This window comes from Lucilia sericata, unplaced genomic scaffold (assembly GCF_015586225.1).
Source record: "Lucilia sericata isolate MDLA Ls3-8-SP2 unplaced genomic scaffold, ASM1558622v1 Contig000337F_arrow, whole genome shotgun sequence".
Lineage (NCBI taxonomy): Eukaryota > Metazoa > Arthropoda > Insecta > Diptera > Calliphoridae > Lucilia > Lucilia sericata.
Genome location: NW_023994357.1, coordinates 195,240 through 221,469, shown reverse-complemented (window position 1 = coordinate 221,469; position 26,230 = coordinate 195,240). Strand labels below are relative to the sequence as shown.

The following is a 26,230-nucleotide window of genomic DNA, read 5'->3' as shown; positions in this document are numbered from 1 at the left end:
ATAGTCTAGTCTATAGTCTAGTCTATAGTCTAGTCTATAGTCTAGTCTATATTCTAGTCTATAGTCTAGTCTATAGTTGTTCCGACTATATGCTAGACTATAGAAAGAAAACTTATAAAATTGAACTTATGTAGTAATGTTTAACCTAAACAAAGACACAAGAACAAAAAGGACAAGGGGTGTTTAAAATAGTCCCTTTTTTGTTACTATGCACATTTAAAAAAAGCAACAAAATTCATTTAATTTTGTCTATGTATAAGCTAAAGGTATTGGGTGTGAGTGAAGAAATAAATCGTTGGTGTGGTAATAATTGTTTTTCAGGGACATAAATAAACAGTTTTCAAAGTTAATTTTTCGATATTATAGTATATAGTATTTGCTCATTCAAAGGCAAAAGAAGAATTTATTTGTTTTCTTTTTTTTTATAGTTGTGTATGACATCAACTAAATATTCAAATGGAATTTCAAATATCACAAAAGATATATTGAAATGAAATAACAAATAACAAAGATATTAATTAAAAATGGACAAATAAAAAGATAACAACTTAAATCATCACAACAACAAAACAAACAAACAAAGACCGAAATATATTTAGCAAAATTAAAACTTTAAGGCAAATTAATTTAACACACCAACAATTTCAAGAGAAATTTTTCGGAATTAATCTATTTTTAATACGAAATTATTTAAAGAAAAGTTCAAAATATGATAACATTTTACGAAGGGGAATTTCTTTTACATAATTTCACAATTACTCACCAATTTTTGCTATACTGGCCGATAGAATCCAAACACCAATAATGAATGGTGTTTTAACTCGATCAAATTCCACTTGAGCCAAGGGATAACGATCATGATGACCACCTTCTTCCTCACCATCGTCTGAACGTGCTTCATGCGCAGCATGAGCGGTATGTTTGTTGTGTAGTTCATTTTGTGACGGTGGTATTGAGGAGTCACTTACAGGAGACTAAAATGGAAGAGAGGGAAAGAATTTAATATCTTTTAAAAATGAAATGTAATTATAAAAAAAGTTCGAAAAAATGTACCGAATATGGTACCAAGTCCAGACTATAGACTTGACTATAGTCCAGACGACAGACTAGAAAATACTATAGACAAGACTATAATTCAGACTATAAAAAAGACCAAAAACCAGACTAGTCACTAGCCTATAGTCCCGACTATTGACTTGCAATAGACCATGCTATAAACTAGACTTTAGTCCGGGAGTAAAGTATACTGAAGTCCCGACTAATAATTTGCTATCGTCCAGAGTATAAACTGGACTATAGTACAGGCTATAAAGTAGACTGTAAACCAGACTATAAACTAGACTACAGACTACTCTAAAAACTAGACTATGGACCAGACTATAAATTAGATTATAGGCTATACTATAGACTAAACTATATATTACACCACAGGCTATAGACTAGACTATAGACTGGACTATAGACTAGACTATACTAGACTAGAATAGACTAGACTATAGACTAGACTATAGACTAGACTATAGACTAGACTATAGACTAGACTATAGACTAGACTATAGACTAGACTATAGACTAGACTATAGACTAGACTATAGACTGGACTATAGACTAGACTAGAATAGACTAGACTATAGACTAGACTATAGACTAGACTATAGACTAGACTATAGACTAGACTATAGACTAGACTATAGACTAGACTATAGACTAGACTATAGACTAGACTATAGACTAGACTATAGACTAGACTATAGACTAGACTAGACTAGACTATAGACTAGACTATAGACTAGACTATAGACTAGACTATAGACTAGACTATAGACTAGACTATAGACTAGACTATAGACTAGACTATAGACTAGACTATAGACTAGACTATAGACTAGACTATAGACTAGACTATAGACTAGACTATAGACTAGACTATAGACTAGACTATAGACTAGACTATAGACTAGACTATAGACTAGACTATAGACTATAGACTAGACTATAGACTAGACTACTAGACTAGACTATAGACTAGACTATAGACTAGACTAAGACTAGACTATAGACTAGACTATAGACTAGACTATAGACTAGACTATAGACTAGACTATAGGACTAGACTATAGACTAGACTATAGACTAGACTATAGACTAGACTATAGACTAGGGACTATAGACTAGACTATAGACTAGACTATAGACTAGACTATAGACTAGACTATAGACTAGACTATAGACTAGACTATAGACTAGACTATAGACTAGACTATAGACTAGACTATAGACCTAGACTATAGACTAGACTATAGACTAGACTATAGACTCGACTATAGACTAGACTATAGACTAGACTATAGACTAGACTATAGACTACTAGGACTAGACTATAGACTAGACTATAGACTAGACTATAGACTAGACTATAGACTAGACTAAGACTAGACTATAGACTAGACTATAGACTAGGACTATAGACTAGACTATAGACTAGGATATAGACTAGACTATAGACTAGACTATAGACTAGACTATAGACTAGACTATAGACTAGACTATAGACAGACTAGACTATAGACTAGACTATAGACTAGACTATAGACTAGACTATAGACTAGACTATAGACTAGACTATAGACTAGACTATAGACTAGACTAGACTAGACTATAGACTAGACTATAGACTAGACTATAGACTAGACTATAGACTAGACTATAGACTAGACTAGACTAGACTATAGACTAGACTATAGACTAGACTATAGACTAGACTATAGACTAGACTATAGACTAGACTAGAGACTAGACTATAGACTAGACTATAGACTAGACTATAGACTAGACTATAGACTAGACTATAGACTAGACTATAGACTAGACTATAGACTAGACTATAGACTAGACTATAGACTAGACTATAGACTAGACTATAGACTAGACTATAGACTAGACTATAGACTAGACTATAGACTAGACTATAGACTAGACTATAGACTAGACTATAGACTAGACTATAGACTACTATAGACTATACTATAGACTAGACTATAGACTAGACTATAGACTAGACTATAGACTAGACTATAGACTAGACTATAGACTAGACTATAGACTATAGACTAGACTATAGACTAGACTATAGACTAGACTACTAGACTAGACTAGACTATAGACTAGACTATAGACTAGAGACTAGACTATAGACTAGACTATAGACTAGACTATAGACTAGACTATAGACTAGACTATAGACTAGACTATAGACTAGACTATAGACTAGACTATAGACTAGACTATAGACTAGACTATAGACTAGACTATAGACTAGACTATAGACTAGACTATAGACTAGACTATAGACTAGACTATAGACTAGACTATAGACTAGACTATAGACTAGACTATAGACTAGACTATAGACTAGACTATAGACTAGACTAGACTATAGACTAGACTATAGACTAGACTAGACTAGACTATAGACTAGACTATAGACTAGACTATAGACTAGACTATAGACTAGACTATAGACTAGACTATAGACTAGACTATAGACTAGACTATAGACTAGACTATAGACTAGACTATAGACTAGACTATAGACTAGACTATAGACTAGACTATAGACTAGACTATAGACTAGACTATAGACTAGACTATAGACTAGACTATAGACTAGACTAGACTAGACTATAGACTAGACTATAGACTAGACTATAGACTAGACTATAGACTAGACTATAGACTAGACTATAGACTAGACTATAGACTAGACTACACCATAGACTAGTCTCTAAACCAGACTACAGACTAGTCTATAGGCTAGACTATCCTTCTTCCTTTTAAATCTGCATTTAAATAAGAAAACGCCCATGAAAAAGTTTTAATGAAAATATTCATTTCAATAACATTGTAATGCCTAGAAAATAGCTTAAGTGTAAAATTTTGAAAATAATATTTTAAGCTCATCTGCGACCTTATACTCTATTCAATTACGAATATATTCCTTAACTTTTATCTAAATAAATAATAAAGTTTTCGCCAGGAATTTTAAGCAGTTTTATATAGTTTTCATAAATAAAATAAACATTTCATTAACTTGTCTAAGAAGTCAATGAAATAGACATAGGCTAATTTGCTTTAACAAGATAACATTAAGCTATATAAAAGAAAAATTGAAAAAAAAAAATCTGAAAGAATAGCAAGCAACCAAGTAAATTATGACAAATACTAAAGAAAAAATAAGAGTATTTAGAAGTTAAAAAAAATTTTGCAGACATTATTGTGTTCCACTGACAATAGGAAGGAAGAGAGTTTGTGGGGGAATAATTGCTACTAATTACAATGCGTCTATTAAAAAGGCAAACTTTTCAATGCTGCCATAGTTACACAAGATAAAAAAATATAAATATTGTACAGCAGTAGTAGTCGAGTACAAATAACAACATCATTAATAGCAACAGCAACAACAGCAGTATGTATGTATTAGATTGCGTCGTTTAAATAAAACGTTAATTGTTGTTTATAGCAACAAATTGATAATAAAACAAAACTGCCAGTAGTTGCACACAAGACAAATAGTCTTCGTAGCAATTGAACAACTGCTAAAAAGAAAAGTAAAATACAAAGGAACTTGAAAAAATTAAAAGATGATGAACGTTAAAATACAATTGAATAAATACAATACATTATAATAATAATAATAATAGAATAAATATTGGAAAATTGTTCTATGATGTTTTCGTTTTAATACAAATGTTAAACAGGCGGTAGGTAGTATTAAAGTAATCAATAGTCAGTCAGCTGCTTAGTATTTGCTTTTGCTAAATTTATTTACAACATGTGCCGGCCAATAATTTCACACTAATTATAATTTAAAAATGTTATTTATAACACTCATGTTTTGTAATTTCATTTTAAATGATTTTTTCTCTCTATCTTGAAAATTTCCATATTTAAAGTCTAACAAAAAGTTCTAATGGCGACATTGAAAGTTACAATGCAAAAATAAAATTAATAAAACAATAGCAACTACATATACACCTTCATTTGACAAATATTTACATATCCGGCCCGTTGATGATAAAAAGATAAATTTAAAAAAAGGTCGTGCTGAATTTTTATTATTTTTTTTTATATAAAAAAACTTAACATCCAGAAACTTAACATTAAACAAAACAGAATACACACTATTGACCAAACCATGGACAATAATCTAGACTATAGATAAGACTATAATCAAAACTATAGTCCAGACTATAGACAAGATTGTAGTCCAGAATATAGACCAGACTATAGTCTGGAATATTGAAAAGACTATAGTCTAGACTATATTCCACACTATAGAGTAGACTATAGTCCAGACATTAGTCCAGACTTTAGTTCAGACTTTAGTCCAGACTGTATTCCAGTCTATAGCCCTGACTAAAGTCCAGATTATCGACTAAACTATAGTCTAGACTTTAGACAAGACTATAGACAGACCGTAGTCTAGATTATAGCCAGGAATATAGACAAGACTATAGTCCAGAGTGTAGACAAGACTGTAAAGAGAGCTATAACAAAACTTATGATAAGACCATAGTCCTGACTAGAGCCTATAATCCAAGCTATAATCCAGACTATATATAGTCAATACTCTGGCGTCTGGTCTCTAGACTATAAACAGGACTATAATCCAGACTATAGACCAGACTCAATTCCAGACTATATACAAAACTGTAATCAAGACTATCTATAAGATAGTCCAGACTATAGAAAAGTCTAGACAAGACTATAGGCAAGACTATAGACAAGAATACATGTACATATAGACAAGACTATAGTTTTAATGACAGGAATATATACAAAATTATAAATAAGACTATAGAAAAGACTATAGTCCAGACCATAGCTATAGTATATTTTGGACAATAGTCTGGACAAGACTAAAAACAAGACTGTAGTACGATGTAGGCGATAGTACAGACTATAGTCAAGACTATAGTACAAACTATAGTCAAGACTATAGTACAAACTATAGTCAAGACTATAGTATAAACTATAGTACAAACTATAGTCAAGACTATAGTACAAACTATAGCCAAGACTATAGTACAAACTATAGTCAACACTATAGTACAGACTATAGTCAAGACTATAGTACAAACTAAAGTACAAACTATAGTCAAGACTATTATGCAAACTATAGTACAAACTATAGTCAAGACTATTATGCGAACTATAGTCAAGACTATAGTACAAACTATAGTCAAGACTATAGTACAAACTATAGTCAAGACTATAGTACAAACTATAGTCAAGACTATAATACAAACTATATTCAAGACTATAGTACAAACTATAGTCAAAACTATAGTACAAACTATAGTCAAGACTATAGTCCAAACTATAGTCAAGACTATAGTACAAAGTATTGTCAAGACTATAGTACAAACTATAGTCAAGACTATAGTACAAACTATAGTCAAGACCATACAAGACTATAGTACAAACTATAGTCAAGACTATAGTACAAACGATAGTCAAGACTATTATGCAAACTATAGTACAAACTAAAGTCAAGACTATAGTACAAACTATAGTCAAGACTATAGTACAAACGATAGTCAAGACTATTATGCAAACTATAGTCAAGACTATAGTATAAACTATAGTCAAGACTATAGTATAAACTATAGTCAAGACTATAGTACAAACTATAGTCAAGACTATAGTACAAACTATAGCCAAGACTATAGTACAAACTATAGTCAAGACTATAGTACAAACTATAGTCAATACTATAGTACAGACTATAGTCAAGACTATAGTACAAACTATAGTACAAACTATAGTCAAGACTATAGTACAAACTATAGTCAAGACTATAGTACAAACTATAGTCAAGACTATAGTACAAACGATAGTCAAGACTATTATGCAAACTATAGTCAAGATAAACTATAGTCAAGACTATAGTACAAACTATAGTCAAGACTATAGTACAAACTATAGTCAAGACTATAGTACAGACTATAGTCAAGACTATAGTACAAACTATAGTACAAACTATAGTCAAGACTATAGTACAAACTATAGTCAAGACTATAGTACAAACTATATTCAAGACTATAGTACAAACTATAGTCAAAACTATAGTACAAACTATAGTCAAGACTATAGTCCAAACTATAGTCAAGACTATAGTACAAAGTATTGTCAAGACTATAGTACAAACTATAGTCAAGACCATAGTACAAACTATAGTCAAGACTATAGTACAAACTATAGTCAAGACTATAGTACAAACTATAGTCAAGACTATAGTACAAACTATAGTCAAGACTATAGTACAAACTATAGTCAAGACTATAGTACAAACTATAGTCAAGACTATAGTACAAACTATAGTCAAGACTATAGTACAAACTATAGTCAAGGCCATACAAGACTATAGAACAAACTATAGTCAAGACTATAGTACAAACTATAGTCAAGACTATAGTACAAACTATAGTCAAGACTATAGTACAAACTATAGTCAATACTATAGTATAGACAAACTATAGTCAAGTTCGGACTATAGACAAGACTAAAGTCCAAACTATATTCAAGACTATAGTACAAACAATAGTCTTACTATAGTTTGGACTACTATTGTCAAGACTATAGTCCTTACTATAGTTACGAATATAGTCCAAATAATAGTCATGACTATAGTGAAGACAATAGTCCCAGCCAAGACTATAGTCAAGATTATAGTCAAGACTATAGTCAAGATTATAGTCCATACTATAGACATGTCTATAGCCCAGACTACAAACAAGACCATAAATAAGACTGTAGTCGATACACCAGACTTTAACCCTAAAAAACTCGATGTCTGAAATCTAAAACACTCATACGATAACAGTTAAAGTTTATTATTAAAAAATTTTAAAAACCTTCAGTATCTATCGAATAAACACAATTTGTTTAATTTAATTGTTTTGAAAGTCAACGAAAAACAAATAATATATTTATGCAACTAATAATTTTCAAGATCAATTATTGATCTATTTTAAAAAAAAAATATTGAAAAAATATAGAAATTGTAACAAAATTTATTTGTTTTTCTTAACAAAATACATATTTATTTACAAATTGTTTGCTTCGCTCAATGACTTTTTCAATAAAATAGTAGTTAAGCCCTTTTAAAAATTTTGTTATAACATAAACAAATAATCAACATAAAATTTATTTTATCAAAAAAAAAAAAGTTTAAAATTTTAACGCCTCAATAAACATAAAAAGACCAAGACAGAGAGAGAGAGAGTGTGTGAAACTAAGAGTACAAAAGAGCGAGTTAGTTTTAAGGTGAGAGAAGAGAGATTTACACAGGTGTAAATCATGTTATAGCGTGTCGTGTTTTAATTCTTCATTTGTTAAGCTCGTTAGAAAAATAATGAAAAATTTTTTGTTCAGACACTTTAGTTGACAAGTGGTTTGACTGTTGTTCATTTGTCAGTCTGTCTGTCATCGCCACACATTAATAAATAAAAACAATGTTTTGAAAGAGATTTTGTCAGAAGCATGTGACAAACATGAATGAGTTTTTATCTCTTTCTGACTGTAAGACTGACAGTGCGTAAAAATGAACAAATTTTTGTATTGTCTTTTTTATGGGGGGGCTACTAAAACATATATACAATAAAAACATGAAATTTATAAAAAAACTCATTCAATGTCTTTGTAACCGACCACCATTACCGCCATGACAATTGTCATTTACAGTGGCAGTTTGTATACATATTTACTTAAATCATAAATATTTACTTGTACATGACAGTAATGACGACAATGATTTGTCAGCATTTATACACTCAATAAATAAATTTTGTAACCAGTCAACAGTCCTCTTCCCCCCATGGAACCATTCATTTTCACCTGTTTGTAAGAAAATTTATGATTTTATCTTTTAAAATATAATCAATATTTATGTTATTGTTAGCAGGTATTTACTCAATTTGAATATTTAATAGGAATTTTTTATAGCTTAAGGAAGACGTTATAAAATTATTGATTATTTTGTTAATAATAAAACTCTTTTATCCTAGAAAATAATTTAAGTATTTAGGGACTAAATCATAAAATTCTCCTTAAATGTTTAAATAAACAAAATTGCTTTTTAATTGACCCAAATTGTTAAGAAATATTTATTCTAATACTTTTTTTCCTCCACAAATTCTTAGCCAAAATATCTAATTTTCAACTAAGTGTTGCTATGCAAAATTATTACATTAACTCGTATAATAAATTATTTTTAAACTGTAATATAATCATAGTCATCATCCTTATTATAAAGTATATACATTTTCAAGCTGCCTTTATAGCCAACGAGTACCAACTACCCACGTATAATTGTCATTTGAAACAGTTTAATTTTATGTTGGGTTTCATTTCATTCCTTTTTGGCAATATAATATTTGTTATTTTAAGAAGCCATGTGTGTGTGTGTGTGTAGTTTAATAAAATTGTTTAAATTATAGACCTACATACATAATTTGTTTAAACTACCAAAACAGTGTGAAAATTTTATATGAAAAGGTTACTGAACTGTAAAGAAATTGTTTGTATACATTTATCATTACGTATATTTTCAACAATAAAAAAAGGTCCGAGTTTATTAAACTATAGGACTGAAAAAGTGTTCAAACTATAGCCCAGACAATACTCCAGACCATAGTATACCCTATAGTTCAGACTATAGTACAGACTATATTACAGATTATAGTACAGACTATATTACAGACTATAATCCAGACTATAATCCAGACTATAATCAAGACTATAGTGTAGACTATAGTCAAAACTATCCAGAATCCAGACTATAATCCAGACCATAGTGCAGACTATAGTCCAAACTATAGTGCAGACTATAGTGTAGACTATAGTCCAAACTATAGTGCAGACTATTGTCCAGACTATAGTGTAGACTATAGTCAAGACTATAGTGTAGACTATAGTGTAGACTATAGTCAAGACTATAGTGTAGACTATAGTCAAGACTATAGTGTAGACTATAGTCAAGACTAGTGTAGACTATAGTCAAGACTATAGTGTAGACTATAGTCAAGACTATAGTGTAGACTATAGTCAAGACTATAGTGTAGACTATAGTCAAGACTATAGTGTAGACTATAGTCAAGACTATAGTGTAGACTATAGCCAAGACTATAGTGTAGACTATAGTCCAGGCTATAGTGTAGACTATAGTCCAGGCTATAGTGTAGACTATAGTTTAGGCTATAGTGTAGACTATAGTACAGGCTATGGTGTATACTATAGTCCAGGCTATAGTGTAGACTATAGTGTAGACTATAGTGTAGACTATAGTCCACGCTATAGTGTAGACTATAGTCCACGCTATAGTGTAGACTATAGTCCACGCTATAGTGTAGACTATAGTCCACGCTATAGTGTAGACTATAGTCCACGCTATAGTGTAGACTATAGTCCACGCTATAGTGTAGACTATAGTCCACGCTATAGTGTAGACTATAGTCCACGCTATAGTGTAGACTATAGTCCAGACTATAGTGTAGACTACAGTCCAGACTATAGTGTAGACTATAGTGTAGACTATAGTCCAGACTATAGTGTAGACTATAGTGTAGACTATAGTCCAGACTATAGTGTAGACTATAGTGTAGACTATAGTCCAGACTATAGTGTAGACTATAGTCCAGACTATAGTGTAGACTATAGTCCAGACTATAGTGTAGACTATAGTCCAGACTATAGTTTAGACTATAGTCCAGACTATAGTGTAGACTATAGTAAAGACTATAGTGTAGACTATAGTAAAGACTATAGTGTAGACTATAGTAAAGACTATAGTGTAGACTATAGTCCAGACTATAGTGTAGACTATAGTCCAGACTGTAGTGTAGACTACAGTCCAGACTATAGTGTAGACTATAGTCCAGACTATAGTGTAGAATATAGTCCAGACTATAGTGTAGACTATAGTCCAGACTATAGTGTAGACTATAGTCCAGACTACAGTGTAGACTATAGTCCAGACTATAGTGTAGACTATAGTCCAGACTATAGTGTAGCCTATAGTCCAGACTATAGTCCAGACTATAGTGTAGCCTATAGTCCAGACTATAGTCCAGACTATAGTCCGGACTATAGTGTAGACTATAGTCCAGACTATAGTGTAGACTATAGTCCAGACTAGAGTGTAGAGTATAGTCCAGACTATCGTGTAGGATATAGTCCGGACTATAGTGTAGGCTATAGCCCAGACTATAATGTAGACTACAGTCCAGACTATAGTCTAGACTAAAGTCCAGACTATTGTGTAGACTACAGTCCAGACTATAGTGTAGACTATAGTCCAGACTATAATCTAGACTATAGTACACGCTATAGTCCAGACTATAGTACAGACTGTAGTACAGACTATCGTCCAGACTATTGTCCAGACTATAGTACAGACTATAGTATAGACTATAGTCCACACTATGGTACAGACTATAATCCAGACTATGGTACAGACTATAATCCAGACTATAGTAAAGACAATAGTCCACACTATAGTACAGACTATAGGCCAGACTATAGTATAGACTATAGGCCAGACTATAGTATAGACTATAGGCCAGACTATAGTACAGACTATAGTCCAGACTATAGTACAGACTATAGTCCAGACTATAGTACAGACTATAGTCCAGACTATAGTACAGACTATAGTCCAGACTATAGTACAGACTATAGTCCAGACTATAGTACAGACTATAGTCCAGACTATAGTACAGACTATAGTCCAGACTATAGTACAGACTATAGTCCAGACTATAGTACAGACTATAGTCCAGACTATGGTACAGACTATAGTCCAGACTATAGTACAGACTATAGTCCAGACTATAGTACAGACTATAGTCCAGACTATAGTACAGACTACTATGGTACAGACTATTCCAGACTATACACTACACTATAGTCATTTTATTTTAATATAATAAATACGAAATGTCTCTATTCTGGTGTCTGTTCAATCTTGTTAACCAGTGTAATCTGAACTTGTTAAAATGTTTATATATTTTTTGAAAAATTGCTTTTAAACTAATTTGTTTTTATTTACAATTTAGTTGCAAGTCTGTAAATTGCTGTTGTTGTTGTTATGGCAGCAAAGTAGACTAAACAATAAATGTGGTTTTGTATCAAATTATGCAAGTTAAGCATAAGACACCAAGGAGGCGTTTGACAATTTTAGTATTGAAAAAAAAAACATAAAATTTGATAGATGTAAAAATATGATATAATAGAAAAATGTAAGTATTAAAAAGAAACACTTGAAGTGAGTACATATCCACATCTTTTGCCACAAACCGTTAAGCGCGTACTCAGTGTAACATTATCATTAAAATGCTTAATGCTACACTGGGAATTTTTTATTTTATTGTATTTCTCTAATTCTCCGGCAAAAATTTTTCAAAACCAAAATGCTTTTTTTTATTAGATAAAATTACAAAAGATTTTTCTTTTTGTCTTTAAGTGTATTTCTCTTCTTCACTCTTCACTCTAAGTTTACTTGTTAATAGATGTTTTAACATTAATTTCAAATACCACAAACGAAAAATTTTATATTAAATCAGTTTCATATGAATTATTTTAAGCACTGGAGAAATTGTTTAGCGCTTAAATTAGCAAGATTAAATATACATTCATTTTTTTCTTCTTAAAATTAAAGTAAAAAACTGAAGATAAATTAAGTTTCATATTTTTTGAAATTTTATTCTTTTTTTGCTTTATTTGGTAAAAAATTAAACATTTGTTTGTTTGTTCATGACTTAAATAAATATAGACCATATTAAGTAGTTATAAAATATTTAAAAACAAAATGGTTTAGAAAACAAAAATGAAAGAAAGAAAATGATTAGCAACAATAGTCCAGACTATAGTCCAGACTATAGTCCAGACTATAGTCCAGAGTATAGTTCAGAATATAGTTCAGACTATTGTTCAGACTATAGTCCAGAGTATAGTCCAGAGTATAGTTCAGACTATAGTTCAGACTATAGTCCAGACTATAGTCCAGACTATAGTCCAGACTATAGTCCAGACTATAGTCCAGACTATAGTCCAGACTATAGTCCAGACTATAGTCCAGACTATAGTCCAGACTATAGTCCAAAGTAGTTCAGAGTATAGTTCAGACTATAGTCCAGACTATAGTCCAGACTATAGTCCAGACTATAGTCCAGACTATAGTCCAGACTATAGTCCAGACTATAGTCCAGACTATAGTCCAGACTATAGTCCAGACTATAGTCCAGACTATAGTCCAGACTATAGTCCAGACTATAGTCCAGACTACTGTCCAGACTACAGTCCAGACTATAGTCCGGACTACAGTCCAGACTATAGTCCAGAGTATAGTCCAGAGTATTGTTCAGACTATAGTTCAGACTATAGTTCAGACTATAGTTCAGACTATAGTTCAGACTATAGTTCAGACTATTGTTCAGACTATAGTCCAGACTATAGTTCAGACTATAGTCCCGAATATTGTTCAGACTATAGTCCAGACTATAGTTCAGACTATAGTTCAGAATATAGTGACTATAGTTCAGAATACAGTGCAGACTATAGTCCAGACTATAGTCCAGACTATAGTCCAGACTATAGTCCAGACTATAGTCCAGACTATAATACAGGCTATAGTCCAGATTATAGTCCAGACTATAGTACAGACTATAGTCCAGACTATAGTCCAGACTTTAGTCCAGAATATAGTCCAGACTATAGTCCAGAGTATAGTACAGTGTATAGTCCAGAGTATAGTCCAGAGTATAGTCCAGAGTATAGTCCAGAGTTTAGTCCAGAGTATAGCCCAGAATATAGTCCAGAGTATAGTCCAGAGTATAGTCCAGACTATAGTCCAGACTATAGTCCAGAGTATAGTCCAGAGTATAGTCCAGACTATAGTCCAGACTATAGTCCAGAGTATAGTCCAGACTATAGTCCAGAGTATAGTCCAGAGTATAGTCCAGACTATAGTCCAGAGTATAGTCCAGACTATAGTCCAGACTACAGTCCAGACTACAGTGCAGACTATAGTCCAGACTACAGTCCAGACTATAGTCCAGGCTTTAGTCCAGGCTATAGTCCAGGCTATAGTCCGGACTATAGTTCAGACTATAGTCCAGACTATAGTCCGGACTATAGTTCAGACTATAGTTTAGACTATAGTCCGGACTACAGTTCAGACTATAGTTTAGACTATTGTTCAGGCTATAGTCCAGACTATATTATATACTATAGTCCATACTACAGTCCAGACTATAGTCCAGACTATAGTTCAGAGTATAGTCCAGACTATAGTCCAGAGTATAGTCCAGACTATAGTCCAGAGTATAGTCCAGACTATAGTCCAGAGTATAGTCCAGAGTATAGTCCAGACTATAGTCCAGAGTATAGTCCAGAGTATAGTCCAGACTATAGTCCAGACTATAGTCCAGACTATAGTCCAGACTATAGTCCAGACTATAGCCCAGACTACAGTCCAGACTACAGTGCAGACTATAGTCCAGACTACAGTGCAGACTATAGTCCAGACTACAGTCCAGACTATAGTCCAGGCTATAGTCCAGACTATAGTCCAGGCTATAGTCCAGACTATAGTCCAGGCTTTAGTCCAGACTATAGTCCGGGCTATAGTCCAGACTATAGTCCGGACTATAGTTCAGACTATAGTCCAGACTATAGTCCGGACTATAGTTCAGACTATAGTTTAGACTATAGTCCGGACTACAGTTCAGACTATAGTTTAGACTATTGTTCAGGCTATAGTCCAGACTATATTATATACTATAGTCCATACTACAGTCCAGACTATAGTCCAGACTATAGTTCAGACTACAGTCAAGACTATAGTCCATTTTTCTTTTTGATTAAAATATACTATGCTGAAGGGTATATAAGATTCGACATTGTCAGAAGTTTAGTGCTGTCACTTGTTTTTTACTAAAATTTTGATAAGATCCAGTGTTTCGTTAGATCAGCAAAATATGAAGGTTTTTAGTAAAATCTTTTGTTAAATAAATATTTTTATTAAAACTATAAAAATAAAATTATCTAAAAAATTTTGTCATAAATTTTTATCTATGTTGGTCTTTAGAGATTTCTATATAAACATTTTGAAAGATTTGCGTCCTAAATAAAGATATAAACTAATAAAATGTACCCGAGTCGCGCTACGTAAAAGGGACTTGTGTCAGTTAAGGCATTGCCATATTAAAACTTGCCCTTGATATTTAGTATTAGTATCGTTCCCTTTTTCCAAGCACCCTCTCATTCTTAATTGATTTTAATGTCAAGGTCTATGTCAGTATCTTTAACAATTAATACATTTTCAAGTTTATTTATCTTTCTTTTTTTTCTAGTGATAAATTTATCGATAACACTTGATAATATTTATTACATATTTGTTACTTCAAAAAATTATTTACTTAATAAATAATATAAAGATATTAATATTTACTTAAGTAAAAGTTATTTTGTTTTTGGTTTTTGTATCGCTACTTGTTACAGAAATAGTGGTATGTGATAGCAATACATAATGGTAAATATATTCAAAAATTATATATCGTTTTTAATCAGATATATCTCGTTTTAAATAAAACAATCGTAACTTTTGAATCTGCAACATATTTTGAGGTGTTTCTGATTCTGATGGTTGAGATATGAGTAAAATCTCTAAACTACAATTTTAAATATAGCTTCCTATATATCTCGAAAACATAGTTCTTTTCCTAGACATAATGTATATCAAATGAAAGGTCTTTCGTGTAACTTTCTTTTGATTACATATTGTATAACTATATACATAAAAATATCATTCTAAATATATTCTAAATTCTAGAAAAGTTCTCGACAACATGTCTGATAAAAGTATTCCAGATTTAGATATCTGAGGCAGAGAGAGAAGTTGATGCAAAATGATCAGCGGCGGCGGTGCAACCATTTTTGAATGGCGCCGACGGCTTATTAAATAAAATATCGGCGCCGTCTTAATTGTCGGCTCAATTTAACTTTTTCTTCAGATTCTGAGGCCTTCTGAAAATGAGTTCATTATATCTAAGAACAAAACGACTAATATCGCTAAATCGGCTTTAACTGCCTATATCTTAGGAACATTCAGTTCGAGTGGTCACTTTTCTCTATCCTAGGTATAAAACTATTTGAGCTCTAGATTGAAATATAAACAATTAATATATTGATACTTTAACTGAATGACGTAATGTGACAAATATAGACTTTTCGATGTAAATGCCCATATAAAAGTTTTAGCGCCTTTTGTCATAACAACAAATTAATTAAATTTTAATTAATTTTTATTTGTTTAGTTATTGTTAAATATTTTTTTTTAAGATACTTAAAACTCTTGACAGATATAATTAATTAAAAGAAAATAACAGGTCTAGACACTTAACTGGAGTCCTAATGATACTTATTATTAATTGTAATTAAAATTTATTTTAAAAATATGAAATAATAATTTAAAAAGCCGCAAAAAAACGGAAATAGTATAGAAAACCAGAAACTCTAAAGAATATAATTTTAAAACCGGTTAGCAAGTAGTTAATAATAAGAAGAAATTGTGGTTCTTAAGGGATTTTTAATAATTTTGTAAATTTTAAAATCAATTTCAAAATAAATCTCAAAAAAATTTTTAATTTTCTATAGAATTGCTAAGAGATCGTGCCACCATAATTCGTGCATTTCCTTGAAATCGTTTAAACAATTCGCCTCTACGGGAAAATGTCGTGAGTACTCAGCAGCCAATTTAGTAATAGATTGAGATGAGGGAACTTCCCGTAAAGCACAAGACTGCAATATACAAGAAATATTCAAGAAACCGCCTTAGACAATGAAGTAACCAGTTGTGGGAAATATATATTTTTAAAAAGAATATAGAAATATTGGCATTTAATATAAATATATAAATGACTTCAGTGGTGATGGCTAAGTGGCTTAGGCCAATGTTTTGCAAATAAAACGAGTTATATTTTATAAAAATCGAATCAGAAATATTGTTATTATTCCACATTAAGTATTTTTTATGATATTTTATTTGAGTGATTTATTGAAAAAATTTTAATTTTTAAAATTCGTAAAAAATCAAAAAAGCCCCCGATTTAGATCAAACTTATTGGACATAAAGCTAAATATGTTACAAATACAATGAGATATATTTTACTAAAATCGAATCAGAAATCTTGATGTTATTCAACATTAAGTGTTTATATCAACAATATTTTGTATGAAATCAGAAATAGAAAAATGTTGAATCTTTAAAAATTCACAAAAAATCGAAAATGACCCCTAATTAGATCTAACTGATAGGTCTTGAAGCTAAATATATTACAAAAAAAATGAGATATATTTTACAAAAATCGAATCAGTAATATTGATATTATTCAACAATAAGTATTGATATCATATTTTGTTCAAGTGAATTATTGAAAAAATTTTAATTTGAAAAAAATCACCTAAAATCGAAAAAGCCCCCGATTTAGATCCAACTTATAGGTCTTTAAGCTAAATATGTTGATAATAAAATGAGATATGTTTTATTAAAATCGAGGCATAAATACTGATTTTATTTATAGTTAAGTGTTAACTTAACATGCTGTACAAAACCCATTATTGAAAATTTTTTAATTTTTAAAAAATCACCAAAAATCGAAAAAGCCCCCGATTTAGATCCAACTTATAGGGCATAAAGCTAAATATATTACAAATAAAATGAGATATATTTTACAAAAATCGAATGAGAATTATTGATATTATTCGACATTAGGTATTGATACCATACATGGGAATTTTTCATTAAGCATTAAAATTTCATTACCATTTATAGAAAAAATTGTAATGAAAAATATTTTAAGTACCATTTAATGAAAATTATATTTTTTTCATTATAACTTTTTTTGATAATGGTAATGAATTTGATAATGAATTTTCAAAAACGAATTTAATTAGTATTTATAATTGTCGAAAAATATATTAAGGAAAATTTTTCGAAGATTCGAGGTTTGAAAGCTTTTAAAACCAGTTCCCGTGGCCCAAATTGGCTGAAATTTTGCAGTCATAAGTACATCTGATGACAATACAATAATATGTTCGAATATTCGAAATTAAGTTCGAAAATTCGAAGTTATTTTCGAAAATTTTTTTATGTTTTTAAATTAATCTCTGTGTCATAAAACCTAAAAAAAAAAAAATTCGAAAATTCGAACTTGTGTTCGAAAAATTTTTAAAGCTGTTAAAACTAGTTCTTCTAGTCTGAATGTGCTGAAATTTGGCATACATGATTTCACCTAATGAAAATACATTATAATGTTCGGATATTCGAAATTAATTTCGAAATTCGAACTAATGTTCGAAAATTTTTAAAATCCATTGAATAATGGTAATGAAAATTTATTTTTAAATAATTACTAATGAAATCGTTTCATTAAAAAGCATTACCATTAGAGAAAATAATGCTAATGAAAAAAAAAATAATTATAATTTTTTTCAATTTAATGCTAATGAAATCGTCAATTAATTAGTCGATATAATTAACTTCTCCCATGTATGATTGATACCATATTTTGTTCGAGTGCATTATTGAAAAATGTTTAATTTTTTAAAAATCACAAAAAATCGAAAAAGCCCCCGATTTAGATCCAACTTATAGGTCTTAAAGCTAAATATGTTACAAATAAAATGAGATATATTTTATTGAAATCGAGGCATAAATACTGATTCTATTCAAAATTATGTGTTAACATTGCATTTCGTGCAAAATGCATAATGAAACATTTTTGATTTTTAGAAATTCGTAAAAATTTTAAAAAGCCTTCGATTTAGATCCAACTTATGGGTCTTAAAGCTAAATATGTTACAAATAAAATGAGATATGTTTTATTAAAATCGAGGCATAAATACTGATTATATTCAAAATTAATTGTTAACCTTGCATTCTGTGCAAAATGCATAATGAAACATTTCTGATTTTTAGAAATTCGTAAAAATTTTAATAAGCCCCCAATTTAGATCTAACTTATAGGCAATATAGCTAAGTGTGTTATAAATAAAATGAGATATATTTAATAAAAATCGAATGTGAAATATTGATTTTATTCCATATTAAGTATTGATATCATATTTTGTTCGAGTGAATTATTGAAAAATGTTTAATTTTTAAAAAATCACCAAAAATCGAAAAAGACCCCTTATTGGATACAACTTATAGGTCTTAAAGCTAAATATGTTACAAGTTAAACGAGATATATCTTATAAAAATCGTGTCATAAATATGTACTGATATTAATAAAAAAATTATAGAAAGTAATAAAAAATGTGTATGGACTTACATTACTTTTACCGGAAACACTATTATCCATGGCCTTAACAGTTGCACCGCCATCACTGGTAGCAACTATGCCAGGTGAGGCTTCGCCCACTATAGCATTATTAGAACTTTCCAAATTTGGACGGGCTTCAATGCGATTGACACAGGAAAAGAAAACACAGACAATAAATAAGAAAATCATTTTCTTATTTGTCAACAATTTGAATTGAAAGGGTTTTTTCGCTTTCGTTGAGGAGGAATTATTAGGAGTTGAATTCTGTTGTTGTTGTTGTTGTGATTTCTGCTGATCTTGTTTTTGTTCCGTGGGACGATAGGGAGCAAAACGTGGATCATTCTTTTTAATAGTGTTTTTATCACAAAATTCCACAAATGCCAACCACAGTTGTAGTAGCAGAACACGCAAATAGGCCATGAAGTTATTGTTGCTGTTGTTGTTGTTGCTAAGACTATTATTGCAATTTGTGGCATTATTATTATTTACAGTGGTGGGGGAGGAGGCAGAGTCAGAGACAGAGGAATTATTAGCAGCATCTTTGGATTTTGTAGAAGAGGAAGAGGAAATTGTTGTAGTTTCATTTCCTGGCTCCATTTTGTGCTTATTTATAAGATTTTTTCTTTTACTTAAACTATTTGTAGTTGTGGTAGTATTTGTATTACTAAACATTTTACTATTACTATTTATAGTTGTTGTAGTTGTGGTTGTATTATCATTATTAGTAGTTTTATTAAGTTTATTAATATTTTTACTAAAGTTTTTAGCACCATTCAAAACCGTTGTTCATTAACATCATCATCTTCTTCATCATCTTCATCATTCTCTTCATTTTCATTAATAACATTTTCTTTTTCATTTACATTATCATTATCGTGTTTGTTGTCCTCATTTAGACGTTTAAAGCAATTCTCACAGCATTTTTGTTTTAATTGTTGTTCTTGTTGTTGTTGACCCTTTAAGTCATCCAAATTATTATTGCACCAACATGCCCTTCGAGCCAAATTCATTTCTTGCTCTAACGATGGCGTCTTCTTATCCTTTGACTCCTCGCGCTCATCTTGAGACGCCATCATTATTGTTTGTTGTTTCTTATTAACAGCCATTTTGTTGGCAGCTCTTTCTAATTTCTGCCTTGTTTCTTGCGGCCCAAAGGTGTTTTGCTGCTGCTTGGAGAAGAAATTTATAAATTCTTTTTCTTCTGCCTCGTGTTCGTGTTTAGCTCTTTCACCTTTTTTTCGACCTGCCGGACCTTGATAGAAATATTCATTGGAATTTCTTGTCAAAAGGTCGTAAAACATTGTTTCTCTCTGTTGCCAGTTGTTTTTATATATATATTTTGGATTTTTATTTGGAGTGTTTGTAGGGAGAGTTTTGTTTCTTTTGGGTTTCTTAAAATTTTTAGAATGTTTTATCACGCAAACATTTGTAATGTTTTTTTTTAATTTTTTTCCTTTTTTTATATTATTTTCTCTACATTAATTTTTCTAAGATTTATTTGGGGATTTATGTTTATTTTTTCTAAACTAAGTTTAATATTAGTTTAAGTTTGTTGGTAGTTGGTATGTAAATTAAGTACGATGTTTTTGAATTCTGTAAAGAGAAGAAAATAAATTTAAGAAATTAGAAAATATATTTTCAAATGATATTATATTTTGAGTCAAGAAAACTAAATATGTTATAAAAGAAAACGACTATGTATTTTATTAAAATTCATACAAAAATGTTGATTTTATTTACAATTTTAGATCGGTTCTAGTTCATTTGAAGCTTTGTCCTAGTTCTAGTTCAGCTCTAGTTCAGTTCTAGTTCAGTTCTAGTTCAGTTCTAGTTCAGTTCTAGTTCAGTTCTAGTTCAGTTCTAGTTCAGTTCTAGTTCAGTTCTAGTTCAGTTCTAGTTCAGTTCTAGTTCAGTTCTAGTTCAGTTCTAGTTCAATTCTAGTTCAGTTCTAGTTCAGTTCTAGTTCAGTTCTAGTTCAGTTCTAGTTCAGTTCTAGTTCTGTTCTAGTTCAGATCTAGTTCAGTTCTAGTTCAGTTCTAGTTCAGTTCTTCAGTTCAGTTCTAGTTCAGTTCTAGTTCAGTTCTAGTTCAGTTCTAGTTCAGTTCTAGTTCAGTTCTAGTTCAGTTCTAGTTCAGTTCTAGTTCAGTTCTAGTTCAGTTCTAGTTCAGTTCTAGTTCAGTTCTAGTTCAGTTCTAGTTCAGTTCTGTTCAGTTTCTAGTTCATTCTAGTTCAGTTCTAGTTCAGTTCTAGTTCAGTTCTAGTTCAGTTCTAGTTCAGTTCTAGTTCAGTTCTAGTTCAGTTCTAGTTCAGTTCTAGTTCAGTTCTAGTTCAGTTCTAGTTCAGTTCTAGTTCAGTTCTAGTTCAGTTCTAGTTCAGTTCTAGTTCAGTTCTAGTTCAGTTCTAGTTCAGTTCTAGTTCAGTTCTAGTTCAGTTCTAGTTCAGTTCTAGTTCAGTTCTAGTTCAGTTCTAGTTCAGTTCAGTTCTAGTTCTTCTAGTTCAGTTCTAGTTCAGTTCTAGTTCAGTTCTAGTTCAGTTCTAGTTCAGTTTAGTTCAGTTCTAGTTCAGTTCTAGTTCAGTTCTAGTTCAGTTCTAGTTCAGTTCTAGTTCAGTTCTAGTTCAGTTCTAGTTCAGTTCTAGTTCAGTTCTAGTTCAGTTCTAGTTCAGTTCTAGTTCAGTTCTAGTTCAGTTCTAGTTCAGTTCTAGTTCAGTTTCTAGTTCAGTTCTAGTTCAGTTCTAGTTCAGTTCTAGTTCAGTTCTAGTTCAGTTCTAGTTCAGTTCTAGTTCAGTTCTAGTTCAGTTCTAGTTCAGTTCTAGTTCAGTTCTAGTTCAGTTCGTTCAGTTCTAGTTCAGTTCTAGTTCAGTTCTAGTTCAGTTCTAGTTCAGTTCTAGTTCAGTTCTAGTTCAGTTCAGTCTAGTTCAGTTCTAGTTCAGTTCTAGTTCAGTTCTAGTTCAGTTCTAGTTCAGTTCTAGTTCAGTTCTAGTTCAGTTCTAGTTCAGTTCTAGTTCAGTTCTAGTTCAGTTCTAGTTCAGTTCTAGTTCAGTTCTAGTTCAGTTCTAGTTCAGTTCTAGTTCAGTTCTAGTTCAGTTCTAGTTCAGTTCTAGTTCAGTTCTAGTTCAGTTCTAGTTCAGTTCTAGTTCAGTTCTAGTTCAGTTCTAGTTCAGTTCTAGTTCAGTTCTAGTTCAGTTCTAGTTCAGTTCTAGTTCAGTTCTAGTTCAGTTCTAGTTCAGTTCTAGTTCAGTTCTAGTTCAGTTCTAGTTCAGTTCTAGTTCAGTTCTAGTTCAGTTCTAGTTCAGTTCTAGTTCAGTTCTAGTTCAGTTCTAGTTCAGTTCTAGTTCCGTTCTAGTTCAGTTCTAGTTCAGTTCTAGTTCAGTTCTAGTTCAGTTCTAGTTCAGTTCTAGTTCAGTTCTAGTTCAGTTCTAGTTCAGTTTTAGTTCAGTTTTAGTTCAGTTCTAGTTCAGTTCTAGTTCAGTTCTAGTTCAGTTCTAGTTCAGTTCTAGTTCAGTTCAGTTCTAGTTCAGTTCTAGTTCAGTTCTAGTTCAGTTCTAGTTCAGTTCTAGTTCAGTTCTAGTTCAGTTCTAGTTCAGTTCTAGTTCAGTTCTAGTTCAGTTCTAGTTCTAGTTCAGTTCTAGTTCAGTTCTAGTTCAGTTCTAGTTCAGTTCTAGTTCAGTTCTAGTTCAGTTTCTAGTTCAGTTCTAGTTCAGTTCTAGTTCAGTTCTAGTTCAGTTCTAGTTCAGTTCTAGTTCAGTTCTAGTTCAGTTCTAGTTCAGTTCTAGCTCAGTTCTAGTTCAGTTCTAGTTCAGTTCTAGTTCAGTTCTAGTTCAGTTCTAGTTCAGTTCTAGTTCAGTTCTAGTTCAGTTCTAGTTCAGTTCTAGTTCAGTTCTAGTTCAGTTCTAGTTCAGTTCTAGTTCAGTTCTAGTTCAGTTCTAGTTCAGTTCTAGTTCAGTTCTAGTTCAGTTCTAGTTCAGTTCTAGTTCAGTTCTAGTTCAGTTCTAGTTCAGTTCTAGTTCAGTTCTAGTTCAGTTCTAGTTCAGTTCTAGTTCAGATCTAGTCAGTTTAGTTCAGTTCTAGTTCAGTTCTAGTTCAGTTCTAGTTCAGTTCTAGTTCAGTTCTAGTTCTAGTCAGTTCTAGTTCAGTTCTAGTTCAGTTCTAGTTCACTTCTAGTTCAATTCTAGTTCAGTTCTAGTTCAGTTCTAGTTCAGTACTAGTTCAGTTCTAGTTCAGTTCTAGTTCAGTTCTAGTTCAGTTCTAGTTCAGTTCTAGTTCAGTTCTAGTTCAGTTCTAGTTCAGTTCTAGTTCAGTTCTAGTTCAGTTCTAGTTCAGTTCTAGTTCAGTTCTAGTTCAGTTCTAGTTCAGTTCTAGTTCAGTTCTAGTTCAGTTCTAGTTCTAGTTCAGTTCTAGTTCAGTTCTAGTTCAGTTTAATCCTTTCTTTTGTACACTTAAACTTTTTAACCTTTCAATTTATTTTCATTATTTTATTTGACACTTTGTTAAAAACAACATTTTATTCTACTGATCAGTTTTTGACAACACTAACGATCTTGGTTTTTTGAACTTTTTATTATTCTTATTAAAGAAGTTTTTGTTAAAATTTATGATTTGGTTTCCTTTATCAATTGAAGGCAATTTTCACGCTTTTAAATTTTCAATTAATTGTTGTTATTGACTTTTCTGTCAATTCCTGTTTAGAGATATTGAAATTCTCTTCTTGCAACACACATAAATTTTGTCAATATCATTATAATTTATGATCAATAAATTGTTTTCTTTCTTTATTAAATATTTCCATAAAAATGTCACAATATTTTGCTGGTTCCTCAATTACCCGTAATAAATTGCGGCCATCAGATGACACCCAACAATTTAGGCAATAAAAATAAATTGATAAATGACACAAATTATGCACAAACGGTATTTTCTTTTTTAATTAAATATATTTTTTCATTTAAAGATTTTGTCAACCGAAATTTAAAAAAACAGCCATTTATTTAAAGGAAACTTTTAAAATGATTTGAAATATTAAAAAAATGTTTAAGAAGATAAAAAAGATTGTGTTTTGTGATAAACAAGATCAAATACTTTTATCACTTAAAAAAAAAGATAAAACACTTAAAAATTAAAAAAAAAAATAACACACACCGAAAGAAAAATTTAAGTAGGAACTGTTTTCGGAAAAAAATGACTGAAGCACTCCAGACACTACAACCAACTGACCTGACGCAATAACCAACTGAAACTGGTTTCAAAATTTTCAACTCAAGAAGCTTTATAACTTTTTTTGTCTTCTTTCCAATACTACTGTTAACATTTCGTAGCTCTCGGTCTTTTCATTCAGCAAGAAAATTATGTTTGATATGAATAAAATATTTATTTACCAGTACATTGAAATTTCTTAAAATACATTTAAAATAAAATGTGTTATATATTTGAAAATAACAATTAGAGAAAAAAAAGTGTTAATGACTGTTAAATTTATATTTTTAATCAAATACAAACACATAATCATATCACATCGTTACATTAGTCTAGTTGTAGTTAGATCGTTTGCAAACTTACCAACGATCGTGTATTTATATTAAATATGAAAATAGAGAGCAAAATATTTAATTTATTAAATAAATATTTAATAAATTTAAAAATAGCTAAATAAATATTGTTGGTTAATTAAATACAACAAAAAAAAAAAAAATGTGTATATTCGTCTAGTAGTGATAATTGACGATTAAGTATCAATTTATGAACTTGCTAATTTTATTATTTAATTGCAAAATTTAGTAAAAAAAAATAATAATAAAACATATTTGTATCACGCTGTTTAGCATCAAAAAAATTTAAATAATCGAAATGGAAAATAAATTAACACACACGTGAATTTGCACTTTAATTTGTAGCGAGAAAATTTTTTTTAAATCAAAAATAAATTCAATGGAATTTTTATCAACAGAAATTTGTGTTAAAATTTTGTAAACACTCCGAGTAACATTTTAAAATATGTATATGCTCTAAAACTGGAAAAAAATAAGTATCTTCGGTCAAGGCTGTTTTTCATGTTACGCTACATTTATTTTACACATGTGTAATTTACAATAATGTGTTAGATTTTTGGTATTACACATGAAAATGGGTTCTTGAAAATGTAATTAATTTAAACAAAGATGTTATAGAATGAACTAATACTGCTTTGGAATTGAAATAGAGGAGATTTGTAACTGATCTCTGACTGAACTAGAACTAGAACATTTCTAGAACAGAACTAGAACTAGAACAGAACAGAACTAGAACAGAACTAGAACAGAACAGAACAGAACTAGAACAGAACTAGAACAGAACTAGAACAGAACTAGAACAGAACTAGAACAGAACTAGAACAGAACTAGAACAGACCTAGAACAAAACTAGAACAGAACTAGAACAGAACTAGAACAGAACTAGAACAGAACTAGAACAGAACTAGAACAGAACTAGAACAGAACTAGAACAGAACTAGAACAGAACTAGAACAGAACTAGAACAGAACTAGAACAGAACTAGAACAGAACTAGAACAGAACTAGAACAGAACTAGAACAGAACAGAACTAGAACAAAACTAGAACAAACTAGAACAGAACTAGAACAGAACTAGAACAGAACTAGAACAGAACTAGAACAGAACTAGAACAGAACTAGAACAGAACTAGAACAGAACTAGAACAGAACTAGAACAGAACTAGAACAGAACTAGAACAGAACTAGAACAGAACTAGAACAGAACTAGAACAGAACTAGAACAGAACTAGAACAGAACTAGAACAGAACTAGAACAGAACTAGAACAAAACTAGAACAAAACTAGAACAGAACTAGAACA

The 26,230-nt window shown here is 30.8% G+C and overlaps 1 protein-coding gene across 14 annotated transcripts in view; it reads right to left on the bottom strand.

The window, feature by feature from the left end:
• Positions 1-24,619, bottom strand: part of LOC119603800 (sodium/hydrogen exchanger 3) — a 96,423-nt gene extending 71,804 nt beyond the window's left edge. For all 14 annotated transcript variants that reach the window (XM_037955982.1, XM_037955983.1, XM_037955978.1 and 11 more), the window contains exons 1-3: positions 24,523-24,619; positions 19,395-20,978; positions 764-974 (exon numbers count right to left, since the gene is read on the bottom strand). In XM_037955982.1, the coding sequence (XP_037811910.1) occupies positions 764-974; positions 19,395-20,057 (874 nt within the window). In that variant the 5' untranslated portion in view covers positions 20,058-20,978; positions 24,523-24,619. The remainder of the gene's footprint in view (positions 1-763; positions 975-19,394; positions 20,979-24,522) is intronic.
• Between the last annotated feature and the right edge of the window lie 1,611 nt (positions 24,620-26,230).